Genomic DNA, 22,607 nt, shown 5'->3' on the forward strand with positions numbered 1-22,607 from the left:
ATGTCTCAATGGGCTCTGACAGGCCCTTGGTATTTGACAGTAACTGTGAAAACAGACTGTGTTGATGTGCCAAAAATCTATCTATCAGGAAGTGTTATGTTTCATAATATATATTTGCTATTATCCCAATATTACACTGGCGATTCAGTGATATTCAGTATATCGCAGGAGTGTTGTGTGAAATCCTGATATCAGCACAACTGAGGAAAATATCTTGCAAACAGCATTTTATCATAAACCACTTTGTTTTTGTAAAATTGCTTACCTGCATTTAATGCAGCGTGCTGGAAAATGCCTTCAGGGGTATGTTATGAGGATACTGAACACTGATATATTGCACCATCCATAATCATTTTTGACCAAGCAGAATGCTGCGGCCTGTCGTGAAGTCATGGGCATAGCACGCCACCAGGGGGCGCTAGTCACCCACAAGAACTTGTTCTTCGTTTACTTCCTGCACCTTTTCCATTAGGCTTTCTGACTTGTTCTGCACCGCGGCCTGTTTAATTTAACGTCCCCCCGTGCCTGTGTGACCCCTGTTCGATCGGGACGCCACACGCCACCCCTGAGCAGTTTAACTTCTTTTCCACACAAGAATAAATGAATTAGAGCCAAGTTCTGCATTCAGCCCCATGATGGCTAATATGGCACCGCGCCCCGCCTTTTGTGTAATGCCATTATGGATTAGCCCGTCTGTCCCCGAAAAAAAGCGGCTGGTGGACAATCACAAAAATTGCACTCGGGCTGATTTACAGTAACTGGGTTATAGATTATGTTGTCGTGGTGACGCGGCCCCCCATCTCTTGCCCTTGAAGGGCCCCGCAATCAACAAAACAAAAGAGAAGCAGGGTGGGGCGGGGCAGGGCTGGATTTCTGCGAATCTAATTCCTGCGACGTAATCGCAAAAGCCCGCGGCCGGTGGACTAAGCTGATTTGCGAGCGAGTAAGTAGTGCAGGAAGTTCATCTCGTGGTGACCACGCCCACCGCGCCACAACAGAAACCAGGTATCAGATCATCGTCATTACGATGAAAACGGCCCGCGTTACCATCCAATTAAACCCTACAGGCCCACGCTGCTCTGAATAACTGGATGCGGCCGTAAGCAGGTCCAACGCTAAGTAGATCACAAGATGGCACCAAACCAACTGTCACCACTGTGACTGGGTCACAAAACCTTTACATTTCAAAAATGGACGGAAGGGAGAGTGAAATCTACCAACCGATCCTGAAAAAACTATTAATTTCCTCCAGCGGCAATGGCTCCAGCACCAGGGCTCCTCCGCTAAAAACCGCAGGTGGAGGAACCATGTCACCTCATACACTACATCTGGAGGTCACATCTTGGCTGCCCACTGCTCGCTAAGAGACCCCGAACTCCACCTCAAACTATGCCTATTGACGTATTTTCATATAATGACGTACAGTACAGGCCACAGGCTCTTTTGGCCACACCTTCTCATTCAACGTGTTTTCTTTATCTTCACGACCATTTACGTTGGTAGATTCTCACTGAAGGCATCAAAACTATGAATGAACACGTGTGGAGTTCTGTACTTAACAAAAAAAGGTGAAATAAGTGAAAACATGTTTTATATTCTAGTTTCTTTGCTCTGATTACTGCTTTACACACTCTTGGCATTCTCTCGATGAGCTTCAAGAGGTCGTCACCTGAAATGCTTCTCCAACAGTCTTGAAGGAGTTCCCAGAGGTGTTTAGCACTTGTTGGTCCAGCTCACCCCAAACCATCTGGACTGGGTTCAGGTCCGGTGACTGTGGAGGTCAGGTCTCCACTTTTTGTTAAGTCCAGAACTCCACATGTGCTCATTCATAGTTTTGATGCCTTCAGTGAGAATCTACCAGCGTAAATGGTCACGAAAATAAAGAAAACACGTTGAATGATAAGATGTGTCCAAACTTTTGGCCTGTACTGTATATGTATTGACGTATTTTACGGACAAAATACACATAACGTTTCCATTACATAGAAAGAAATCCCAATGTTTATTCTCCTGACTGAACTTTTGGAGACGTACCCAGCCAGCTCCGGTTGAGATAGACCGAGACGAAAACCGGTGGCACGGTGAAGAAGTCCACCACCGAGTTCACCTCCAGCCAGAACCACAGCTTGTCGTTGGCAGCTATAAACTGCGGGAGACACAGAAAGGTGGAATTGACGAGGGGAGGCGAGCGCATTTCCGCCGATTTCCGGGGTTCCGCAGTGCACTCACGCGCAGGCCGAAGTACAGCAGGAAGAAGATGTTGAAGGCCATGTCAATCTGCAGCGTTAGGTCCTCGCTGAAGATCTGGCAGGACTCTATAGGGCTGTTGGGACACAGAGTCGCATGTTAATTGCACGTAATGAACGCTTGTAGCTCACGGATGGTAAGAACGTGCATGAAATTTGCAATTTTGCATTTTTCAACCCTTAAAGAACTGCATGTGAAAGAACTACATATAAATAAGGAAAAAGAATTCTAAATCAAAAATAAGAATTGACGCTAGACCATAAAACCAGGCATATCAAACCGATTGCTGCAGAACTTGAAGGGTTAACTGCATGCATTGTGCTGCGCTGACCGTCCATCTTTCTGCATCTTTTAACAGTAGCGGATCCATGAAGCCTCTTTCTTTTACTTTAGGTACCCACGTATCCACTCCTGATCGTCTCACCAGGACGTGGAACGTCTGTAATGGTCCGTTTTTCGTCGCTTATGGGTACCTAAAAGTGCATGCAAGCTTTGCCATGGCTCACGTACGCAGACCCACGTAGAACCGCAGACAGGCCTTTCTGCGGCCGAGCATGCAGAGGAGCGGCGTGGCGTAAACCCTACAGTTTTAATAACAGCGTCTCAAAAACACGTCCTGCGAATCAATACGTACAATCCATTACAACGAACAATGGGCAGCTACATCCGGACACAAAACCAAATCTGCTTTAGCCAATGAAATAGCACAAAACTCAGCTTTATTGTTTATAAGCGCACTGGCTCTGCAATAATGCAAAAAAAACATTGTCTATTTGACCCGGACATTTTCTATGAAACGATGAAATATTAAAAATAAGACACAAAGTAAAACAATAATAATCCTGTTGTGCAAAGCTGGGTCACCAGCATAATTCATACACTACCAGTCAAACTTCTGGACGCCCCGACTCGGTGGCGGTTATGCAGACTAAGATGGAGCCATTTTTCGTATTTGTCGTATGAGGACAAAGTGAAGCATGTTTGATGAATCTGTTTTTTCCTCTTTTTACCTTCATGGCGCCATTGTTCACTATTGTGAAAAGCCGCTTGATGAGACGCTCATTAACATGAGTGAACGATAAGAAAGTGTTCAGCATGAACCTTCAGGACTGTTGGAAACCGTCCCCGTTGTCCAACAAAGACAAGGGGGATGCAAATATTCAACTTATATTTTAATCCATAACCTCAAGTGTGTTATTTCATAGTCCTGTATCTTCAGCTTTGTTCTATAATTTTTGTTCTATATTCATAAATGAGTAGGGGCATCCAGACTTTTGACTGGTAGTGTACAGTAAAAACATTATTATACTGTACTGATCTCTCTGTATCTGGTTCCAGAATCTTCTTTGGAATGACCATTCAAACATCATCTATAACCACATGTGAAAAAGTTTATTAATATTAGTAATCTGTATCATTCTTAAATGTTATCTGCATATTTTAGCTCCAATAAAAATTAAAAGTGTGACTTTCTGAAGACGTTAAGGTGTTGATCAGATACTATTTGAAGAGTAACATTTGATATACAGTGCAGTATATGTTGGTCACATCAAATAATAATAAGTTCCTCTGTTAATGATCCTAATCAGGCTTGGAAAACACACACACACACACACACATAGATGGTGGAGACACAAAGCAGGATGTTTTTGATGGGAAATGAACAGAAATGTTCTGCTCTGGGTTTTCTAGGGTGGGTGTTGAATGGGGACGAGCATAAACTGCATTCATAATTCATCCAGCGGTCAGACTGAAAGGAGGGACAAACAGGTCCAGTCGTGACTGAGCCAGATGAATTATTGACACGCGATGAGGGTGACGACTGAGGGACGGGAAGGACGGGGACACAGAATCAAACACAAACACACATCACAGGCATGCAGACATTCAGACAGATAAACTTCACACGGTCACACACACTTACTGGTGAAACTGGCTGGTAATGAAGACCCATTTATGGTTTGAAAGGGGTGTGGCTTATGTACAACACAGTTATTTTGAATATATTATGATAATTTGCTGTTAATGAAATCTAAAGACACTTTTCTGGTAATAATGACCTATTTCTGGTGTGAAAGGGGCGTGGCCTGTGATTAAACACACCTTTATAATGACTACATCTAAATAAAAATTAGATCTAAATAAACATTGCTCATTTCACCACCCGAAACCATATGCTACAGTGCTGTACCTAACACTCGGCCAGCAGAAGCTTGGCCACGCCCCTTCCCTCAGCCCGCACGGCCGCTTGTTGACATCTCGACATGGTTTCCTGGTATCGGTTGCAGCAGCGGTACACCGCTTCCATCGTAAAGCAGAGCGTGAGAGCAGGGCGGCCTAATTACAGGAAGGCCGCTATCCATTACAGGACGCTGTCAGTCCAACACGGGCCAGGCCCAGACAGCGGGCGCGTCCTTCAGCACTCTGTCCATGCCATCTGCTCGCCATCGTAAATATATTCCGCATCGTGACAAGCTACGGTCCCTGTTCAATGTCAGCCCAATTCCAATTCCCTGGTACTCCGTATTAAATCTGGAATCCTCGCTCTCATCGCGCACCGCGGTCATCTGCCGTGAAGGATTAGCGGGCGTCTCAGCGTCAATTATCACTGTCTGCTGTCCCCTGTATGGACTTTCTACGGCTGTGAAAGTGATTGTTTTTGTCATTGTGACACAACAAAATGTGTCACCCCTGGTGAGCAGAGTGCAGCGATGCTACGCCACCACTGCCCCTCACTCGTGCATTTAAACCTGAAGGCAAACCAAAATCATGTCTTTTCTTTGTTAGAAAATGATAAATCCCAACGGAAGAATGGCACACGCGCGGCACGCATAAACCTGCGCGTGAGTTGACTTGCGGGTGCCGGCAGGGGTGAAAGGTCACACTCCCAGTGGGTGTCCAGATGGCTGAGCTGGGCTCTTCTTATGCTGAACTCCCACGCGAACGCAGGCCAACCCCCCAGAGGGCCGCTGCAGTAACTAACCAAAGCCGTGGCCAATCAAGCCTCCCGCGTGAATAGAAACCGAATTAGCCTGGTGGTGTCCACAAAGTCAAGCAAAGTCAACATCAACAAAGAGTAGAACCTTTCGCAAACCAAAATATCCTCCGTGTGCGTGGTGGTGGTTGTTCTCTACGATGCAAAAAATGTATACATCAATAAACCACAAAACATCAGGAAACTAGACTAACAATATTTTTACATTTACAGCATTTACCAGACGCCCTTGTCCAGAGTGACTTACAGTCAGTAGTTACAGGGACAGTCCACCCCTGGAGACACTCAGGGTTAAGTGTCCTGCTCAGGGACATGATGGTAGTAAGTGAGATTTGAACCTGGGTCTTCTGGTTCGTAGGTGAGTGTGTTACCCGCTAGACTACTACCACCCTTGGTGGGTAGTAATATATGGTGGTAAAATGAAAAAAGTGAAAGTGAAGTGATTGTCACATGTGATACACAACAGCACAGCACACGGTGCACACAGTGAAATTTGTCCTCTGCATTTAACCCATCACCCTGAGTGAGCAGTGGGCAGCCATGACAGGCGCCCGGGGAGCAGTGTGTGGGGACGGTGCTTTGCTCAGTGGCACCTCAGTGGCACCTTGGCGGGTCGGGATTTGAACCGGCAACCTGCTGATTACAGGACCGCTTCCTTAACTGCCCCAAAAGTTCAGCTGTTGCCAGATTTGGTGTAATTGTCCCAGTCTTTTTCCAGTAGAGTTAAATTCCATAATCTATGTGTAAACGTGGGGTTGGGCTGCGTAACACCTCGTCTTGACAAGCAGCTACAACCACAAAACCAAGCTGTAAACCCTTCCTCCAATCTGGCAACACCGGCCACAACATGTCAGCTGCCATTCCTCCAATCTGGCAACACATGCCACAACATGTCAGGCATCTCAGACACGCCTACTTTTTAGGTAAACTAATTAGAACATAAGAATTAATCAAAAAAAGTTGGGAGAACACCATAGACTGAACATAGAAGAGCATTTAGAACCTGGCACGTTGGGAAATATGTTAATTAGAAATAAATGAATGAATTGATGGTGCGAGTTGTCTGGCTGTCCGGGTTCGAGCAATACTCACTCGGACGAATCGATGAAGTATATGACCAGGGCCCCGATACTGAGCGCGAACACCAGGACCACCTGCGAATGAAGAGACAAAGACAGGGGGACATCACATCAATAGAGCCGTTGCAATCAGCATTAATGAACAATGATGGCGGTAAAAAGACGAGTTGCCAGGATCTGTGCGCTAATGGCTCCCGTGCCGGTGAGCTGTAATTACTTCGCGGTTACTCTATACAGCATATATCCTGGGGGAGACGCGCTTTTTACAGCCCGGGGTGAATAATTGATGGCGGGTCGGGGCGCGTTTTGCTGACGGATCCCTCTTCCAGGGTAAACAGCAGGGGCTGGAAGAAAATTAGGCCGAAACCCAATCCGGCATGATCTCTGCCTGAACGAAGAGAGATGAGGCCGAGCTCTTGACTTCGTAGCTTTCGTTAATATTTAATAACCTATAAGCAACCAATAAACGATGGTATTTATTTTATCTAAACACCATTTGCGCTTCTGGATAAAAACGGGGGACAGGAAAGTGTGGCTCAACTTTAGCACCCCGTTGAAAAGTTGCTCTTCGGCCTGCCAGTGATCTGGGGATTTTAATGAGATGCGAATCTCCTGTGAACCGAGATACGGGTCGGCACGGAAAGTGCCGGAGACTTCCGCTAAAGGAAACGGGCTCCTGGGCTTTGGGGGCCATTGTTCATTAGCGTTTTCTGCATAATCCTGAGTGGCAGGAATATTTTTCTTTTTTTTTTTTTAGGAAGTGCGGGGCGTAAACAACAGAACAGGGCGAGCGGGGAGGGGGATCGTAATCCACGAGGTTTACATAACGGGGTTCAGACCTCCTGCTATTTACAAATGACACAATGAACATCCTGCAGAAGCATCCCTCCCCGTGCATTATGGATGAGCCGATGGCGGCGGCGGAGCGATTATTTTCCGTGATGGGAAATTGTATTGTCACAGGACCACTAATGAGAAAACACCTTCATGCAAGTTTTATCTCCAGTGAATGGCGGGCGTGGCGCTGTGCCCCCTGCAGGCGGTGGGGTGAACATCGGATTTGGCTCGGGTTCGGCTGAAGAGCCTCCGCTAGGGGGCGCCGAGGCACAATTTTCCGTTGTGCCTCAAGATGATGCCACATGTAGCGTCTTTGAAGCGTCATTACATCCCCGTACATTTACATTTTACATTTACAGCATTTATCAGACGCCCTTATCCAGAGCGACTTACAATCAGTAGTTACCGGGACAGTCCCCCTGGAGCAACTTAGGGTTAAGTGTCTTGCTCAGGGACACAATGGTAGTAAGTGGGATTCGAACCTGGTTCATAGGCAAGTGTGTTACCCACTAGGCCACTACCACCCCGTACGGCGCGACCGCTGCATTAATTCACAGATAATCCCAAAATGGCGGAATTAAACGTGTCCTTTGCTCAGATCATCCTGGATTACTGAAGGAACTGATTCCGCAACAGATCACGATCGTGATTTATGGACATAAATGCACGGGAAAGAGTGTCGGACGTGATTAATTATGAAATTAACCACATCCGCGGTGAGCGAGAGTAAACCAGGTAAAGAGGACAGGATTGAAGACGGGATTACTTTCTATTACCGGAAATTGTAAAAGAATGACTTCTCATTTCAAATATCTTTAAAAATTTAAATTCCGGCCATCTGACCTGATCCAGGAAAATTGTATAAGTTGCAGAATCATATCAGCCGGCTTTTCATATCTCACGAACTTCGGTTCAAGATTCGAATCTAATCGCCTGACAACTAAACAGAAAGGATTAAATCAAACCAACATAAAAATATTAGGATTAAGTATGTTTTTATCGATCAACACGTGAACAGGGAGCTAAAAGCAATGTTTTCCGTTAATAAAAGCATGTATTAATAGAGGCCGTAAAATACATTTTCCTGGCTCGAGAGAAGTCGCGGGGTCACCGGGGTCGTAAAAGTCCTTGATATTTCTGGCCTTCACAATCTTGTTAGCACCAAGACTGAATTCCTGCCTACGAGAGTCAGGAACGTTTCTCCAGCAGCCACAATAAATCGCGACAAGAAGTCGCCACCATTTTCATTTCTGCGCAGATGCCACACATAGCTCCAGACACAGAAGGCCGCTTCTATTTCCAGGCCCGCGGCCCTTCTTAAGGTCACTACGTCCGTCAAGCTGCCGTTCATTCCTCCTAAAAGGTTCCTCACTGCAGGACATCCAAGTTAATCATAAATCAGCCGAGGACTTCGCCGTGCCACTCCAGAGAGGAACATCTGACCCACGTTCATTTTACCTTCACGACACGTAGCCGGCGCCATTATCCAGAGCGACGTACAATCAGTAGTTATAGGGACAGTCCCCCTGGAGACACTCGGGGTTAAGTGTCTTGCTCAGGGACACGATGGTAGTAAGTGGGATTCGAACCTGGGACTCTGTGATCTGGTTCATAGGGTTCTACTACCACAGCAAAGAAATGAGGGTACTTTAAGTGTTTTTATTTCATATTAAAAAATGTAAAAAGAGTCCAATTAAATGCAACAACTGTGGAATTACATTGTGTGGGACGATTTCTTCACATTTCTGTTCCTGGTGGTGAAAGTGGACTGACGTCACATTAAAAAAGTGGATGGTAGAAAAAAATACTATTCTATATATGTATATATGTAAATGTATATCAAAAAGTGATTAATTATGGCAGTGTAAGATAGATTTAAAACAGCATACACTAACAGGCCAAAAGTTTGGACACGCCTTCTCATTCAACGTGTTTTCTTTATCTTCATGACCATTTACGTTGGTAGATTCTCACTGAAGGCATCAAAACTATGAATGAACACATGTGGAGTTCTGGACTTAACAAAAAAAGGTGAAATAAGTGAAATAACATGTTTTATATTCTAGTTTCTTTGCTCTGATTACTGCTTTGCACACTCTTGGCATTCTCTCCATGAGCTTCAAGAGGTCGTCACCTGAAATGCTTCTCCAACAGTCTTGAAGGAGTTCCCAGAGGTGTTTAGCACTTGTTGGTCCAGCTCACCCCAAACCATCTGGACTGGGTTCAGGTCCGGTGACTGTGGAGGTCGGGTCTCCACTTTTTGTTAAGTACAGAACTCCACATGTGTTCATTCATAGTTTTGATGCCTTCAGTGAGAATCTACCAACGTAAATGGTCATGAAGATAAAGAAAACACGTTGAATGAGAAGGTGTCCAAACTTTTGGCCTGTACTGTAAAAAATACTTTTAAAAAATAGTTTAGAAGCACTTGAGTGTTGTACGCTCTCCAAATGAAGTTTTATTGTTTATGTATGTAATAATTTGGTTTTCCAGCCTTTGTCTGAGTGCTAATTGCAGGATTTCCCCAGCTTCAGACTCTGGTCAGCCTGTTTGTTCCCCTCTGTCTCCACCTGGCATTAAATCGCTGGAAAAAGCTCTCGGCCTTCAGGCAGAGCGGATGAAGCCACGTCACCGCAGCCGAATCAGAGCCGCGCAGCAGCGACTGTTGGGCTTTTAGAAAAAGAAAGAAAACGATAAAACTCTCGGCTGAGGGCGACGGCCGTCGTCGGTCGAGCTCCACCGGCGACAACAAGCCGGGACGTCAAGCCGGGAAAACCAGAGCGGCGGCCCGGCTGCTTCTTTTTTTAATCAGCGAGAGGACAGCAGGACGATGGGATTACGCTGCAGATAACACAGCAGCACGCTTTCATCACACCACGCGCTCATTAAAAACGCTTTTATATACACACACACACACACATATATATAAAAAAAACTCGGTCACTGGAATAAGATTAATCTGAGCTGCTATTGTCCACACATTCTTGGTTCGTGGAAAATAATCATGAAATCAGGCTTTGCAGGCAGATGATTAAATCAATCGATATCGGTGCAAAACACTTGCCTACAAACCAGAAGTCCCAGGTTCAAATCCCACTTACTACCATCGTGTCCCTGAGCAAGGGAGGGACTGTCCCTGTAACTACTGACTGTAAGTCGCTCTGGACAAGGACGTCTGATTAATGATGTAAATGTAAATGTACTGTCTTTAAACGGTCATTTCCCGTTTTTCACTGTGTCTTTTAAATTGCCCCTCTGGGACAAATAAATTCATTGAATTGAAGAGAATTAAATTGAATACGAGGCGGAGCTCATTAAAATGCCTCGCTGATATGTTATTGATCATTAGTGAAAATTAATAGTAAACAATCCCCTGTGTAGTTGAACTTCAATATAATGGGTCAGGTTTGAACATGTAGGAGGCGTGAAGTATACAATATCAGACACTCGGTGGGGAGTCTGGAGGTGGACCTCACCGTCGTTTCAGCTATTCAAACGCCGGCCGGCTGAAGTTGACTCATGAGATGTCCAGGAACTGTCCAGGAACAGGCGCGGCACGCAAATCTTCCGACGGATACTGACATGCTGTCATATGCAGCCCATCAGTGTGATGGATCCAAGTTCTCCACTCTTTATATTAATTCTGACAGGCATTTCGTATTCAGTCTAATTCCACTAATGAGAAAAAAGGACATTTCAACTTCTAATTAGGGCTGCCAATCCATAAAATAATTTAACTGATGAAAATCGCAGAATCAATTAAACTTACAATAAAATCGGAAAAGTAACGCTTGATATGCTGTGTATTTTGAACTATAATATAGTCAAGTGTAGAAAAGAGGCTCAGTGTGGGGGCGTGACCAGGAGATGATCTGGTCTACTTTAACTATTTTTTGGCAACTTTTTACTGTTTTTTGGGTTTATTTAACACTATAAATATTTCTACCTCAATTTGTAAATAAAAGGTCCCCTATCATGAAGGACAGCAGCAGCTCAGACTGTCGGATCGGGATTTTTTCCCCTTATGACGTCATATAGGGAAAAGTTACCTCTCGTTGCAGAGAATTTCCCACCCCTCCCCTAAAAAAGGAACTCCAACTCCAGAAAGGAACTTCCAAACGTGCAAAGCATTTTAGCTGCTCACCGACACGACTTCCTGTCTGCCCCAAACATTGTGGTTGGTGGACGGTGTTGATGACGTCATTTCCGCGAATGTCCCTCGACTTCTATAGGCCGCTCTCCTCCTCGTCCCGCCTCTCTCCTCCTCATTAGCATATAAAGCTACAGATGGTGAAACAGTGCATCTTGGGAAATCTCATCGTGGGACTGGATCAAAGCGGCTGTAATTCTGCACCGAGAGACTTCAGATGCAGAATTAGGGGCTCTTTAAGCTTCTTGGAAGAGTGACGTCTGGCTGTTGACCATTCATTTTAATAATGTAAACGTGTAAAAGGGTGAAAACACTGTGATGAAGTACTTGAGCTCCTCCGGTTGACTTATTAATAGTGAACCTTCGCTGTTAGTGCAGCGATACTTGTAAGATTATAAATGAGACGTCTCGGGGACTCGGCGTTAATAAACACCGGGCCCTAAAAGGCCTTTTGCAGCAGGGCCCGACACGCGCCTGGTCAAACCTGCTTTATTTGGGATGCTCAGCGGATGATGAACACGAAGTTCCTCCTTATCGCCGGCGAAGATCTCTAACAGTTTACAGGCGAGCGGGACGCGCTCGGAGAGACGAGCTTTTATAGATAAACGGGCCTCGGCTGGCGATCTGCAGAGTCGCCAGGCCATACAAGCCCGCGGAGTCACCGCCGCGTCCCGGTCACAATGTAAACAGAGCACCTGGCCGGCGAGGGCGGACGTTGGCGCGGAGGAGCCGCGAATCGGCTTTAATGCGACCCTCAAAGCGAGCGCTGCGCGGAACGCACATCTGCCGTGCTTAGGTAAGCCGCCGTTGCCATGGCGACGGAGCAGCTCACTAAACATTCGCAGCCTGTGCCATTGTTGTTAAGCCCCCCCCCCATCAACGCCCCCACCGCCCACGCCGAGCGGCAAAGGCAAACATGCCACACACACACACACACACACACACACACACACACACCATGCAGCTCATTTTTGTGGTCCAGACGGCGCTCTGAAGGGCCTGGACTGACAGCAACGCGGCTTTTCACATAAACACATTTTCAAATGACATTCGTCAGCAATGCTAGAGAATTCCGGAGTATCCAGAATCACCGTAAGGGTACAGTAAGGGCATCAAATGGTTGAAGATGTAAAATGGATTATGAAAATGATGGTTCTTGCATTCCAATTGGGCCAAAAATGTCCAAAAAAAAAAACCCCACCGCGTTTGATGGGCGTGGCCAGGCTGTGCTGTTGATGCCAGATTGGCTGGGTTCTGAATATACGTCTGCTGTCAGAAGTGTGCATGATGTTATAACAAATAGTATTCGCTTTATTGACCGTCGATTTTATCTGGCAAAACTAACAGCACTACTTTTTCTTAAATAGCATATTTAATCATGATTTAATGATTTATTTAAAATAATAATGCACAATCCGGCACAGCCCGTCCTGCACTGGGACTTTTTTCTCCAACCCTGAATGTAGAATATTTAGTGTGCAGTCGTATATCACACACGCAGCATTGCATTAACTGCGCTGGCATCTTCGCGGTAATAAATCTGAAAGGATAAATCAGAAACGCCGCAGGGCCGATGCGTTATGCTGACTAGGCCATTTTTTTTACTTTTTAAATGAATAACACAACAAAATAAATCATGTTCTGCAGAGAGCCGACCTGAAAGGCCGGTCACACCGAGTGCAGCGGATCAATCGTTCTGTCACGATTAAAATTGAATCCCTGCGTGGGAAAAATAATAATTAAAATATCAGCCATGTTCAGGAATGTAAAGATGATGATACTACAATCACTGTACCAATTCAAAAATTTTATTTCAATTATTGCCTACCCGCATATAAGCGTTCATTAGATATAATAACAGAGTACAAGTAATCCTCTCGGGGGCTAATGACCAAAAATCAGGCCTGAAATGACGTCTTCACCGGCAGACCTTCCTGAAACGCTCCTTTCCAGCCTCGCAAACTTCGACATTACAGCAGAAAGCACTCAGAGCGCCAGAGCGGCCGCTCAAAAACACACTCACTTATGGACGTGATGCACATACTTAATTATTCAGTGCTTTCAGCACCCAAACCTCCGGCCACGTTATAAATTGCCGTTTCTGCGCAATCTTACTTTTCCATCCACTGAAAACCCTAAAAGCCCCAAAGTGTCCGTCCAGCCATCTCGTCCAACCCGACCGGCCTTCAAAACACTTAGAACGTGTTTAGATCATCTGATTTCCTCCAGTTAATGTTCCGAAGTAGTGGCCAGAAGCGGTACTGCAGGTCTGCGCGATTTATCTGTACGATAAACGATCCGAGTGTTTTTGAAAGTGAAAGTGAAGCGACTGCCATTGTGAAACAGTGCAGAACAGCACACGGTGACACGTTGTGTGGGGACGGCACTTTGCTCAGTGGAACGTCAGTGGCACCTTGGCGGATCCACGCTGGGAGGGGCTTAATTAGTCAAATGGCACCAATACAGTTTAACAGCATGATAATAATGAATTATTAGGCTGTAGTGCGTTGTTGAGCCGACACCGGAACTCACCAGGACGCGTCCGGTCAGCGTCTGCGCCGAAATCATGACCCCGGCCCAGTCCTTCACAGAGGTCATCCAGCCCACCTCGCTGGCGGCGGCCTCGGCCTCCTTCTCCACGCCGCTCTTCGCTCCGCCTTCGCCGGCGGGGTGGCTGATCCTGTGGGCGTCCTGCGATGAAGCCACACACAAGCACATATAAATATTCCCGTTCCGACCGAGGATTCTTCATACTCGTCCCACTTGCTCATGAACAAAACATATCTTTATTTATTGAAAATGTACAAATTAGAGAAAAGGTCTTTATATTAATGTGATTTTAAATGATGCTGAATTAGATAAAATCATTTAGATCAAACGATTACTTATGACAGAAAAGGAACAAAATGGTTTATTATGATTATGATTATTATTGGATACTATAAATAATTAATAAAGAGTAACTAAAAAGATTTGAGTACATATGCAAATAATCAGTCATTAAAATAAAATTAACCGCACTCTGGTACTCTTTCAGATGAGACTATATGTCCGACGTGAGAAATCGGTGCAAATTCGCTGAATACTGGTGGCCCATGTGGGTGGTGGTGGTCTAGTGGGTAACACACTCGCCTATGAACCAGAAGACCCAGGTTCAAACCCCACTTACTACCATCGTGTCCCTGAGCAAGACACTTAACCCTGAGTGTCTCCAGGGGGGGGGACTGTCCCTGTAACTACTGACTGTAAGGGTGGTGGGGTACTGAAAGTAGGGTGGTAGTGGCCTGGCGGGTAACACACCCGCCTATGAACCAGAAGACCCAGGTTCAAACCCCACTTACTACCATCGTGTCCCTGAGCAAGACACTTAACCCTGAGTGTCTCCAGGGGGGGGACTATCCCTGTAACTACTGACTGTAAGTCGCTCTGGATAAGGGCGTCTGGTAAATGCTGGAAATGTAAATGCGGAGGATGAAGAGCGGTGGTTCTAGGGCCTGGAGCACAGAGGCGTGTCTCTCACCGCGTCCCAATCCCGTCAACTCCAGCATTCGGCCAATCTGACTGAGATTTCTGGAGTGAAGATGCGCTTTAATCTGTGTTCACGCTCGCCGGGCTCAGCGGCTTTGCAGCTTCCTTGGTCCCGGCGCTTGATCCGATCTCCGGGATTTAGACACACAACGTCCAGCCGGTGCCGGGCGGTGTCGTGTTTCGTCCTGATCGGCGCTTCGCTCCAGAACCGCCCGTGGCACGTGGGGGCAGCTATGCAGCATGTGTTGCGCCCCGGTCAGGCAATAAATCGCGGCCCCCAGCTGGGGACCGGCCTTTCATGCCACTTCATTCCATCCCGGCTGTGAATGGGCGCCGCCGGCCCGCCGCCACCACAAAGGCCACGGGTTCAGGGGGGAGGAGCTCCTCCGACGCGGCAGAAAATGGAATATCGCTACCACGTCAGGGGGACGTTTACCGGGTCGTCCTGAGGCGAGAGATCTTTTTACATCCTGGGCCTGCTGGTGATGTCACAGTTATGGGGGTGTGGCCTACAGGACAAACGTTATGTTTCTGTAGCTAATAATCAAAATACAGGATTCTCAAATACAGGAACATTTCACATAAATTTACAGTATCCAGTGTAGAGGACAGCAGGACATTCTTTCTCACTGAACACAATACCATTCCAATTAAACGCATATAAAAAAAGCTTTTAAAATATCAAAAACATTGTCGTTCCCTGTCCCTGTCCCTGGTTCACAATTCAGTAAATAATGAACAATAATCTGCTTTTTTTTTTATAGAAATCCCTGTGATGTCATTGAGAGCCTCAACCCACCCTAGTCACCTTTAGGTGGACCCTGAGCACCACACACACACAACCAAACACCAGCAGTTCACTTCAAACATCTAAAGTTCTTAATTCTTCATTTCTGTATTTCTTGTTTTTTTTATTGCCTGTATTACTGGGTGGAGACTTTAGAAGGCCACGCCCCCCTTGACAATTAACGCACCAATAAGTCTGCACCTCATCTGCACCTGGGCCATCACTACAACAATCGGAATGATAATATCATAATTTCTAATATATTTGACCTATTTTCCCCCTCCTGATTTAAACGAGTGTTCACGGAACATAATCAATATTCCACTAATGATAATTACTCATTTACTAATGTAACTACGCTCTGAGACGGGGACATAATGTCCATGTGGGTTCCTCAAGCTTTACAAGGTTATATTCATGTCAATATGTGACATTTTAAAGAAAAGTTGTAAATACTGGCTGTAAAATGTCATTTTAACGCAAAGTCTTGTTACATTTGTTAAGTTTTTCTAATGTTTTCTTGCAATAACATTTGCGTGTTTTTATCTTTAAACCGGACACGATCCATAACTATAAGAAAAAAAAAACCCATTTCCCTTCGGAGAGCATGATGAATAAGTCCCGGTTTAAAGACCATCACCGTGGACTGGCATCTCCAGGATTTCTCAGCGTCTGCTCGGTATACGAATATCCAGAATCTTCGTACGATGAGTTGACCGGTATAAAGTACGCGCCGGTCATCCGTGGAGCAGAGTTCTCGTGATGAAGAAGAAGAACAGCTAATTGGCTCCATGCTGCCATCCTGTCAAGGACTAATGATCTTGTCTAAAAATGTCCACCCTGAAAAACGAGGTTCTTTATGAATATTTTATTGGAACGGCGGCAAAGTTCAGAGATAAATGGGCGGCTCGTGCCAGCCGCCGCGGCCGAGGCCTGATTAATCCCGGAGAGAAGACGTCTTTCTTCGCGGGTAAAACATTCCCGTCCTTCTCTGCACCACGTGCACGCCAATTAATTCCAAATCCAGCGTGATTAAAATACCCCCCTAATAGGTTCTATAAAAAGCCGTTAACATTCTTCGAATGGCGAAAATGGCGGAAAGAGTTCTTCTTCGGAACCAAGTTGTCTGCCTCAGTCTTCAGTGGAAGACGGGAAGTCGCAGACTGTTGAGCTGGTTGTAGATCCAACACGGCAGGCGTGGCGCTACGTCGCGTGCAATGTATCGCCCACCCCGTATAACAGGGTTAATAAAACTAGTAAAATTAAGCCAAATAACGCACTACTTATTCACAAATTTCAACGTGTAAAAGTCCCGTCAGTTTCTGACAGATATTTCATGTAGTAAAAAATTAAAATTAAAAAGCAGCACAGCACACGGTGCACACAGTGAAACGTGTCCTCTGCATTTAACCATCACCCTGAGTGAGCAGTGGGCAGCCATGACAGGCGCCCGGGGAGCAGTGTGTGGGGACGGTGCTTTGCTCGGTGGCACCTTGGCGGATCGGGACCTTCTGATTACGGGGCCGCTTCCTTAACCGCTAGGCCACCGCTGCCCCCGTAGGTAGTAGGCAGCCCTATGAGAATTTGACATGAATATAATCACCCCACCATTAGATGATCCCTGTTTTATCAAGACTAATTAAAATGATTTAGAATGTTTGACAGTGAACATTATATTATAGGGACAAGTTGAAGGGACGATTTATTTTTGCCATTTCGTATTGAGGCTGAAATGGTTAAAAAGCCAGCTGCTGATTTTGCAAACTGATCCCTGAACAGTCGGCGGCCCTCCACACAGGGACCCAAACAAGAGCAACGCCGTCAAATCTGACAGGTCCACGTCAACGGTATCAGCTGACAATTTCCTAGACGGTGACGGAGACACCTACGGAGGTCACGACCGTGACCTCGACGCCTGCCGGCGCCAGGTCATCGCGATAATCCGCCTCTCAATAATTAATTGATTTAAAGAGAGATGCCTTTTACTCTACAAGCACCATGTCCCGGTAACACACACACACACACACACACACACACACACCCGCGGGAGAGATGTCCGCGTATTAAATCTGTTTGGGATCCAGTGGAATTTTCCGAACTGACACTGCGGGGTGGGGATTTGTATTGTGCTCGTATTAAGATGCCCCCGCCGCTTAAAGACCCGCTTAATCTGCGTATATGTGTGTGTGTGTGTGTGTGTGTGTGTGTGTGTGTGACACAGTCCTGATCTCGTCTGAACCGTAAAAAAGGTCAGTAAGAGGAAGCATTCGAGCGACACAGGACCATCCCCATCCCGTAACGTACCGAATCAGCCTCGTATGCAATACTCATATATTTCAGAATATAATTAGTTTACCGCTAGAACGACCTTTGATGGGACTCGTAACCAAACTGACCCCTCATGAACTCGAACGAAATCAATAAAATAAATACCGGCATCAAACACCACTAACTAGGCTCCTGCAACCACAGTTAATAAGTAACGAGGGTGGTAGCGGCCTAGCGGGTAACACACTCGACTACGAACCAGAAGACCCAGGTTCAAACCCCACTTACTACCATCGTGTCCCTGAGCAGGACACTTAACCCTGAGTGTCTCCAGGGGGGGACTGTCCCTGTAACTACTGATTGTAAGTCGCTCTGGATAACGGCGTCTGGTAAATGCCGTAAATTTAATTGTAACGGAACGTTGTGATCCGCAGAACGAGGAATCTTTCCACAAATACACAAAACCTCTCAGGCGTGCAACACATTCGCAGAAATGATTTTATAAAATGCAAAAATCAAATTTTTTTTTTGCATTTTATAAAATCATAATAACGACTGCAGTTAGTCAGCAGATTAGCCTGAGCTCCGCCCACTTTCTGACGACGAGCTTCGGATGCGCCAATCACACGCACAGACAGGGGGCGGGAGACGCCCATATCGCTGCCGCCGAAGGCCCGGACGACCACGCTGAACGTGGAGCACTTTTCCTGTTGCCTAGCAACAGGCACCCGCTTCCAGACGCGATGGAGGTGCTGGCATGACGGTGCATTTATCAGGGCGTGGTCCGACGGGGGTCTAAGCAGAGGAGAACCGGTTCCTCGCCACGGGAATCCACACTTTTACACACCATTCACATGAACCCACGTGGATTCTCGTTTTGAAGCTGAAGACCACGTTCTTACGTATTGACAGGAGGATGGGTCCAGTTGACCGGAACGAGCTGCCAATCATGCACACAGGCCCCTCCCCTTTTTAAATGTTAAATCGGTAACTCCTCGGGGTGTCGGAAATAATTTCCTATTAACAAAAGTCCCTCTCCCAAACATGCAGAGAACCCGTATCCGACTGGTTCTAGTGTAAATACGGCACACGTTCTTCACACCTTATTTAGCACCAGGAAAATACTGCCACTTCCTGACAATTTCTGTTCCAAAAGCAAACGTTCCGGATTCAGCAGACGCGGGGACGGGGACACGGTTCTCATCGCTGGATGCTTCTTTACATAATCGCTGCACGAGTGAGTCATTACTGGGACAAGAGCGTCACAATTATTTTTATGATAAATATCGGCCATTTATAAATGATGGAACTGATGCAGATGCAGAATCTACGACCATCAACCTTCTCACAAGGAGTCACTGACCGGGACATCTGGAGATCTACACGCCCGGCCTGGTCTTAGAACCAGAGATGGACAGAGGGACCGGAACCGTGTCCAGCGCGATGACGTGTCTGGTTCAGTAAAGAAAAGAGAAATGAGGAGAAGCAGCTGAGAAGCACGAAGGTCAAACTCCACATCCTCCCACAATCCTTTTCTGCACGTCCATGTTTTCATCCCAGACGTCGTTCATCTGCACCGTGTGGCCTCCACCCACAACACCGTGATCAGGAGAACCTTCCGGTAAATTCACGTCGTTTTAACCCTGTAGGGTTCTAAAGACAAGACGTTCTTAATAATCTGCAATGTGACACACACACACACACACACACACACACACTGATTTCCCACTTTCCGGAATCCCAGTGCAAAAAGTCCCATTAGTGTTATTTTGACTAAAACATCAAATGAAAGGAAATAGACACACAATTTAGAACACGGAACAACCCGGCATAACACATAACACAGTGTCGCAGAACAATCAAGGCCAAGTTTATTCTGGGCCCCGTGTTCCGGACTGTTCTAAAGCACAACTTTTTTATCGGGATCTAGACCATGCGGAACGTCCACAGATAGATCTTAGAAAGTGGAGTTACAGCCACAATCCCAGCATTCTGCATGGTTCTAAATAAGAACGTATGCACTTTTTTACCGAGATCTAGACAATGTGGAACATCCACAGAAAGATCTTAGAGAAAGGATTGAGAACCAAAATCTAAGTGTTCCGCACTGTTCTAAAGCAGAACTTGTGCACTTTTTTACAGAGATCTAGAAAATGCGGAACGTCCACAGAAAGATCTTAGAGAAAGGAGTGAGAACCACAATCTCAATGTTCTGCACTGTTCTAAAGCACAATTTGTTCACTTTTTTACCAAGATCTAGAACATGCGGAACGTCCACAGAAAGATCTTATAAAAAGGAGTGAGAACCACAATCTCAATGTTCTGCACTGTTCTAAAGCACAACTTGTGCACTTTTTTACTGAGACCTAGACCATGGGGAAAGTCTACAGAAAAACCTTACATAGAGGAGTGAGAACCAAAATCTAAGTGTTCTGCATGGTTCTAAATAGGAACTTGTGCACTTTTTTACCGAGACCTAGACCATGCGGAACGTCCACAGAAAGATCGTATAAATTGGAGTTACAGCCACGATCCCAGTGTTCTGCATGGTTCTAAATAGGAACTTGTGCACTTTTTTACCGAGACCTAGACCATGCGGAACGTCCACAGAAAGATCTTATAAATTGGAGTTACAGCCACGATCCCAGTGTTCTGCATGGTTCTAAATAGGAACTTGTGCACTTTTTTACCGAGACCTAGACCATGCGGAACGTCCACAGAAAGATCGTATAAATTGGAGTTACAGCCACGATCCCAGTGTTCTGCATGGTTCTAAATAGGAACTTGTGCACTTTTTTACCGAGACCTAGACCATGCGGAACGTCCACAGAAAGATCGTATAAATTGGAGTTACAGCCACGATCCCAGTGTTCTGCATGGTTCTAAATAGGAACTTGTGCACTTTTTTACCGAGACCTAGACCATGCGGAACGTCCACAGAAAGATCTTATAAATTGGAGTTACAGCCACGATCCCAGTGTTCTGCATGGTTCTAAATAGGAACTTGTGCACTTTTTTACCGAGACCTAGACCATGCGGAACGTCCACAGAAAGATCGTATAAATTGGAGTTACAGCCACGATCCCAGTGTTCTGCATGGTTCTAAATAGGAACTTGTGCACTTTTTTACCGAGACCTAGACCATGCGGAACGTCCACAGAAAGATCGTATAAATTGGAGTTACAGCCACGATCCCAGTGTTCTGCATGGTTCTAAATAGGAACTTGTGCACTTTTTTACCGAGACCTAGACCATGCGGAACGTCCACAGAAAGATCTTATAAATTGGAGTTACAGCCACGATCCCAGTGTTCTGCATGGTTCTAAATAGGAACTTGTGCACTTTTTTACCGAGACCTAGACCATGCGGAACGTCCACAGAAAGATCGTATAAATTGGAGTTACAGCCACGATCCCAGTGTTCTGCATGGTTCTAAATAGGAACTTGTGCACTTTTTTACCGAGACCTAGACCATGCGGAACGTCCACAGAAAGATCGTATAAATTGGAGTTACAGCCACGATCCCAGTGTTCTGCATGGTTCTAAATAGGAACTTGTGCACTTTTTTACCGAGACCTAGACCATGCGGAACGTCCACAGAAAGATCGTATAAATTGGAGTTACAGCCACGATCCCAGTGTTCTGCATGGTTCTAAATAGGAACTTGTGCACTTTTTTACCGAGATCTAGACCATGCGGAACGTCCAGAGAAACAGTGTTATGATCTCAGGTGTTCTGCACGGTTCTAAATAAGAACTCTGGGGTTCTTTTCGTGTTCTTGATGCAGGAACGTTCTAACAAGGTCTGATGCGTGGATGAGAATTAGAACTCAACAGGTGTGTTTTCTTTTTAGAAGAAATCAAGCTGGAAGAACGATGCTGATGGTGCTGATGGTGGTGATGGTGGTGATGGTGACACCCGTGATGATGATGCGTTACCTTGGCTACCTTGTGCTTGGCCTTGCAGTGGCAGCACACGGTCCACAGGTACTTGAGGGTTCTCCACAGGAGGATGATGAAGAGGCCCCCGAAGAAAGTGACCATGGACGAGGCGAGGAACGCCCACCACATGCGCTGGCCGTTGTTCTCGCACAGCACGTCGGACGAGTAGGGGATGATCACGTCCATCTTGGCGATGAGGACAGAAGAAGGTCCGTTTTTGGGGTGAGTCATTATCGAGCGGTTCCGCTCCTCAATAACCAGCATCCAGAGGCTTCGGCGCGGACCCGCCCGCGTCCCCTAGCCCGACTTCGGCCATGTTGCCGGAGCTGCGCGGCCCTGCCCGCGGTTGGTGGGCATCAAGTCGCCGAGATCCGGGCTTCGGGAAAGAAGCGCAGCCCGTGGTGGACTTCGGAGACCCCTCGACGTTCTTCCTCCTCCTCCTCCTCCTCCTCCTCAACGCGCAACAGATCAAACGCGCTTCATCCGAACCGGAATCCCAGCAGAACGTGGCTTTGGTGGCTCGATCTTGCAGACCACGTCCATGTCAGAGCTGCTGGACTGGAACCGAACGGAGGAGAACCGCGACGCGCTGCGGGCGCCGTTGGCGCTCCAGACGAGGAGCGGGGGCGGGGCTTTACAGGTGGGAGGCGGGGTCTGGGACGAAAGTATCCGCCCACCGCACGCACGCAAATTAATAAACGAACAAACGCTGACGACGACGAGACGATGGTGGCACTATATCACTACATATCAGTTCTATAATCATCAAACAATC

At 46.3% G+C, this 22,607-nt stretch overlaps 1 protein-coding gene across 10 annotated transcripts in view; it reads right to left on the minus strand.

Moving 5' to 3' along the window:
• LOC114777430 (calcium-activated potassium channel subunit alpha-1-like) overlaps nt 1-22,442 on the minus strand; it is a 46,541-nt gene extending 24,099 nt beyond the window's left edge. For 7 of the 10 annotated variants that reach the window (XM_028966990.1, XM_028966982.1, XM_028966989.1 and 4 more), the window contains exons 1-5: nt 21,839-22,442; nt 13,841-13,999; nt 6,335-6,396; nt 2,230-2,323; nt 2,035-2,146 (exon numbers count right to left, since the gene is read on the minus strand). In XM_028966990.1, coding sequence (XP_028822823.1) covers nt 2,035-2,146; nt 2,230-2,323; nt 6,335-6,396; nt 13,841-13,999; nt 21,839-22,096 — 685 coding nt within the window. In that variant the 5' untranslated portion in view covers nt 22,097-22,442. Of the gene's footprint in view, nt 1-2,034; nt 2,147-2,229; nt 2,324-6,334; nt 6,397-13,840; nt 14,000-21,829 lie in introns of all 10 variants that reach the window. The other 3 variants (XM_028966980.1, XM_028966992.1, XM_028966979.1) reach the window with 1 other exon arrangement.
• Between the last annotated feature and the right edge of the window lie 165 nt (nt 22,443-22,607).

Source organism: Denticeps clupeoides, chromosome 2, assembly GCF_900700375.1.
Source record: "Denticeps clupeoides chromosome 2, fDenClu1.1, whole genome shotgun sequence".
Lineage (NCBI taxonomy): Eukaryota > Metazoa > Chordata > Actinopteri > Clupeiformes > Denticipitidae > Denticeps > Denticeps clupeoides.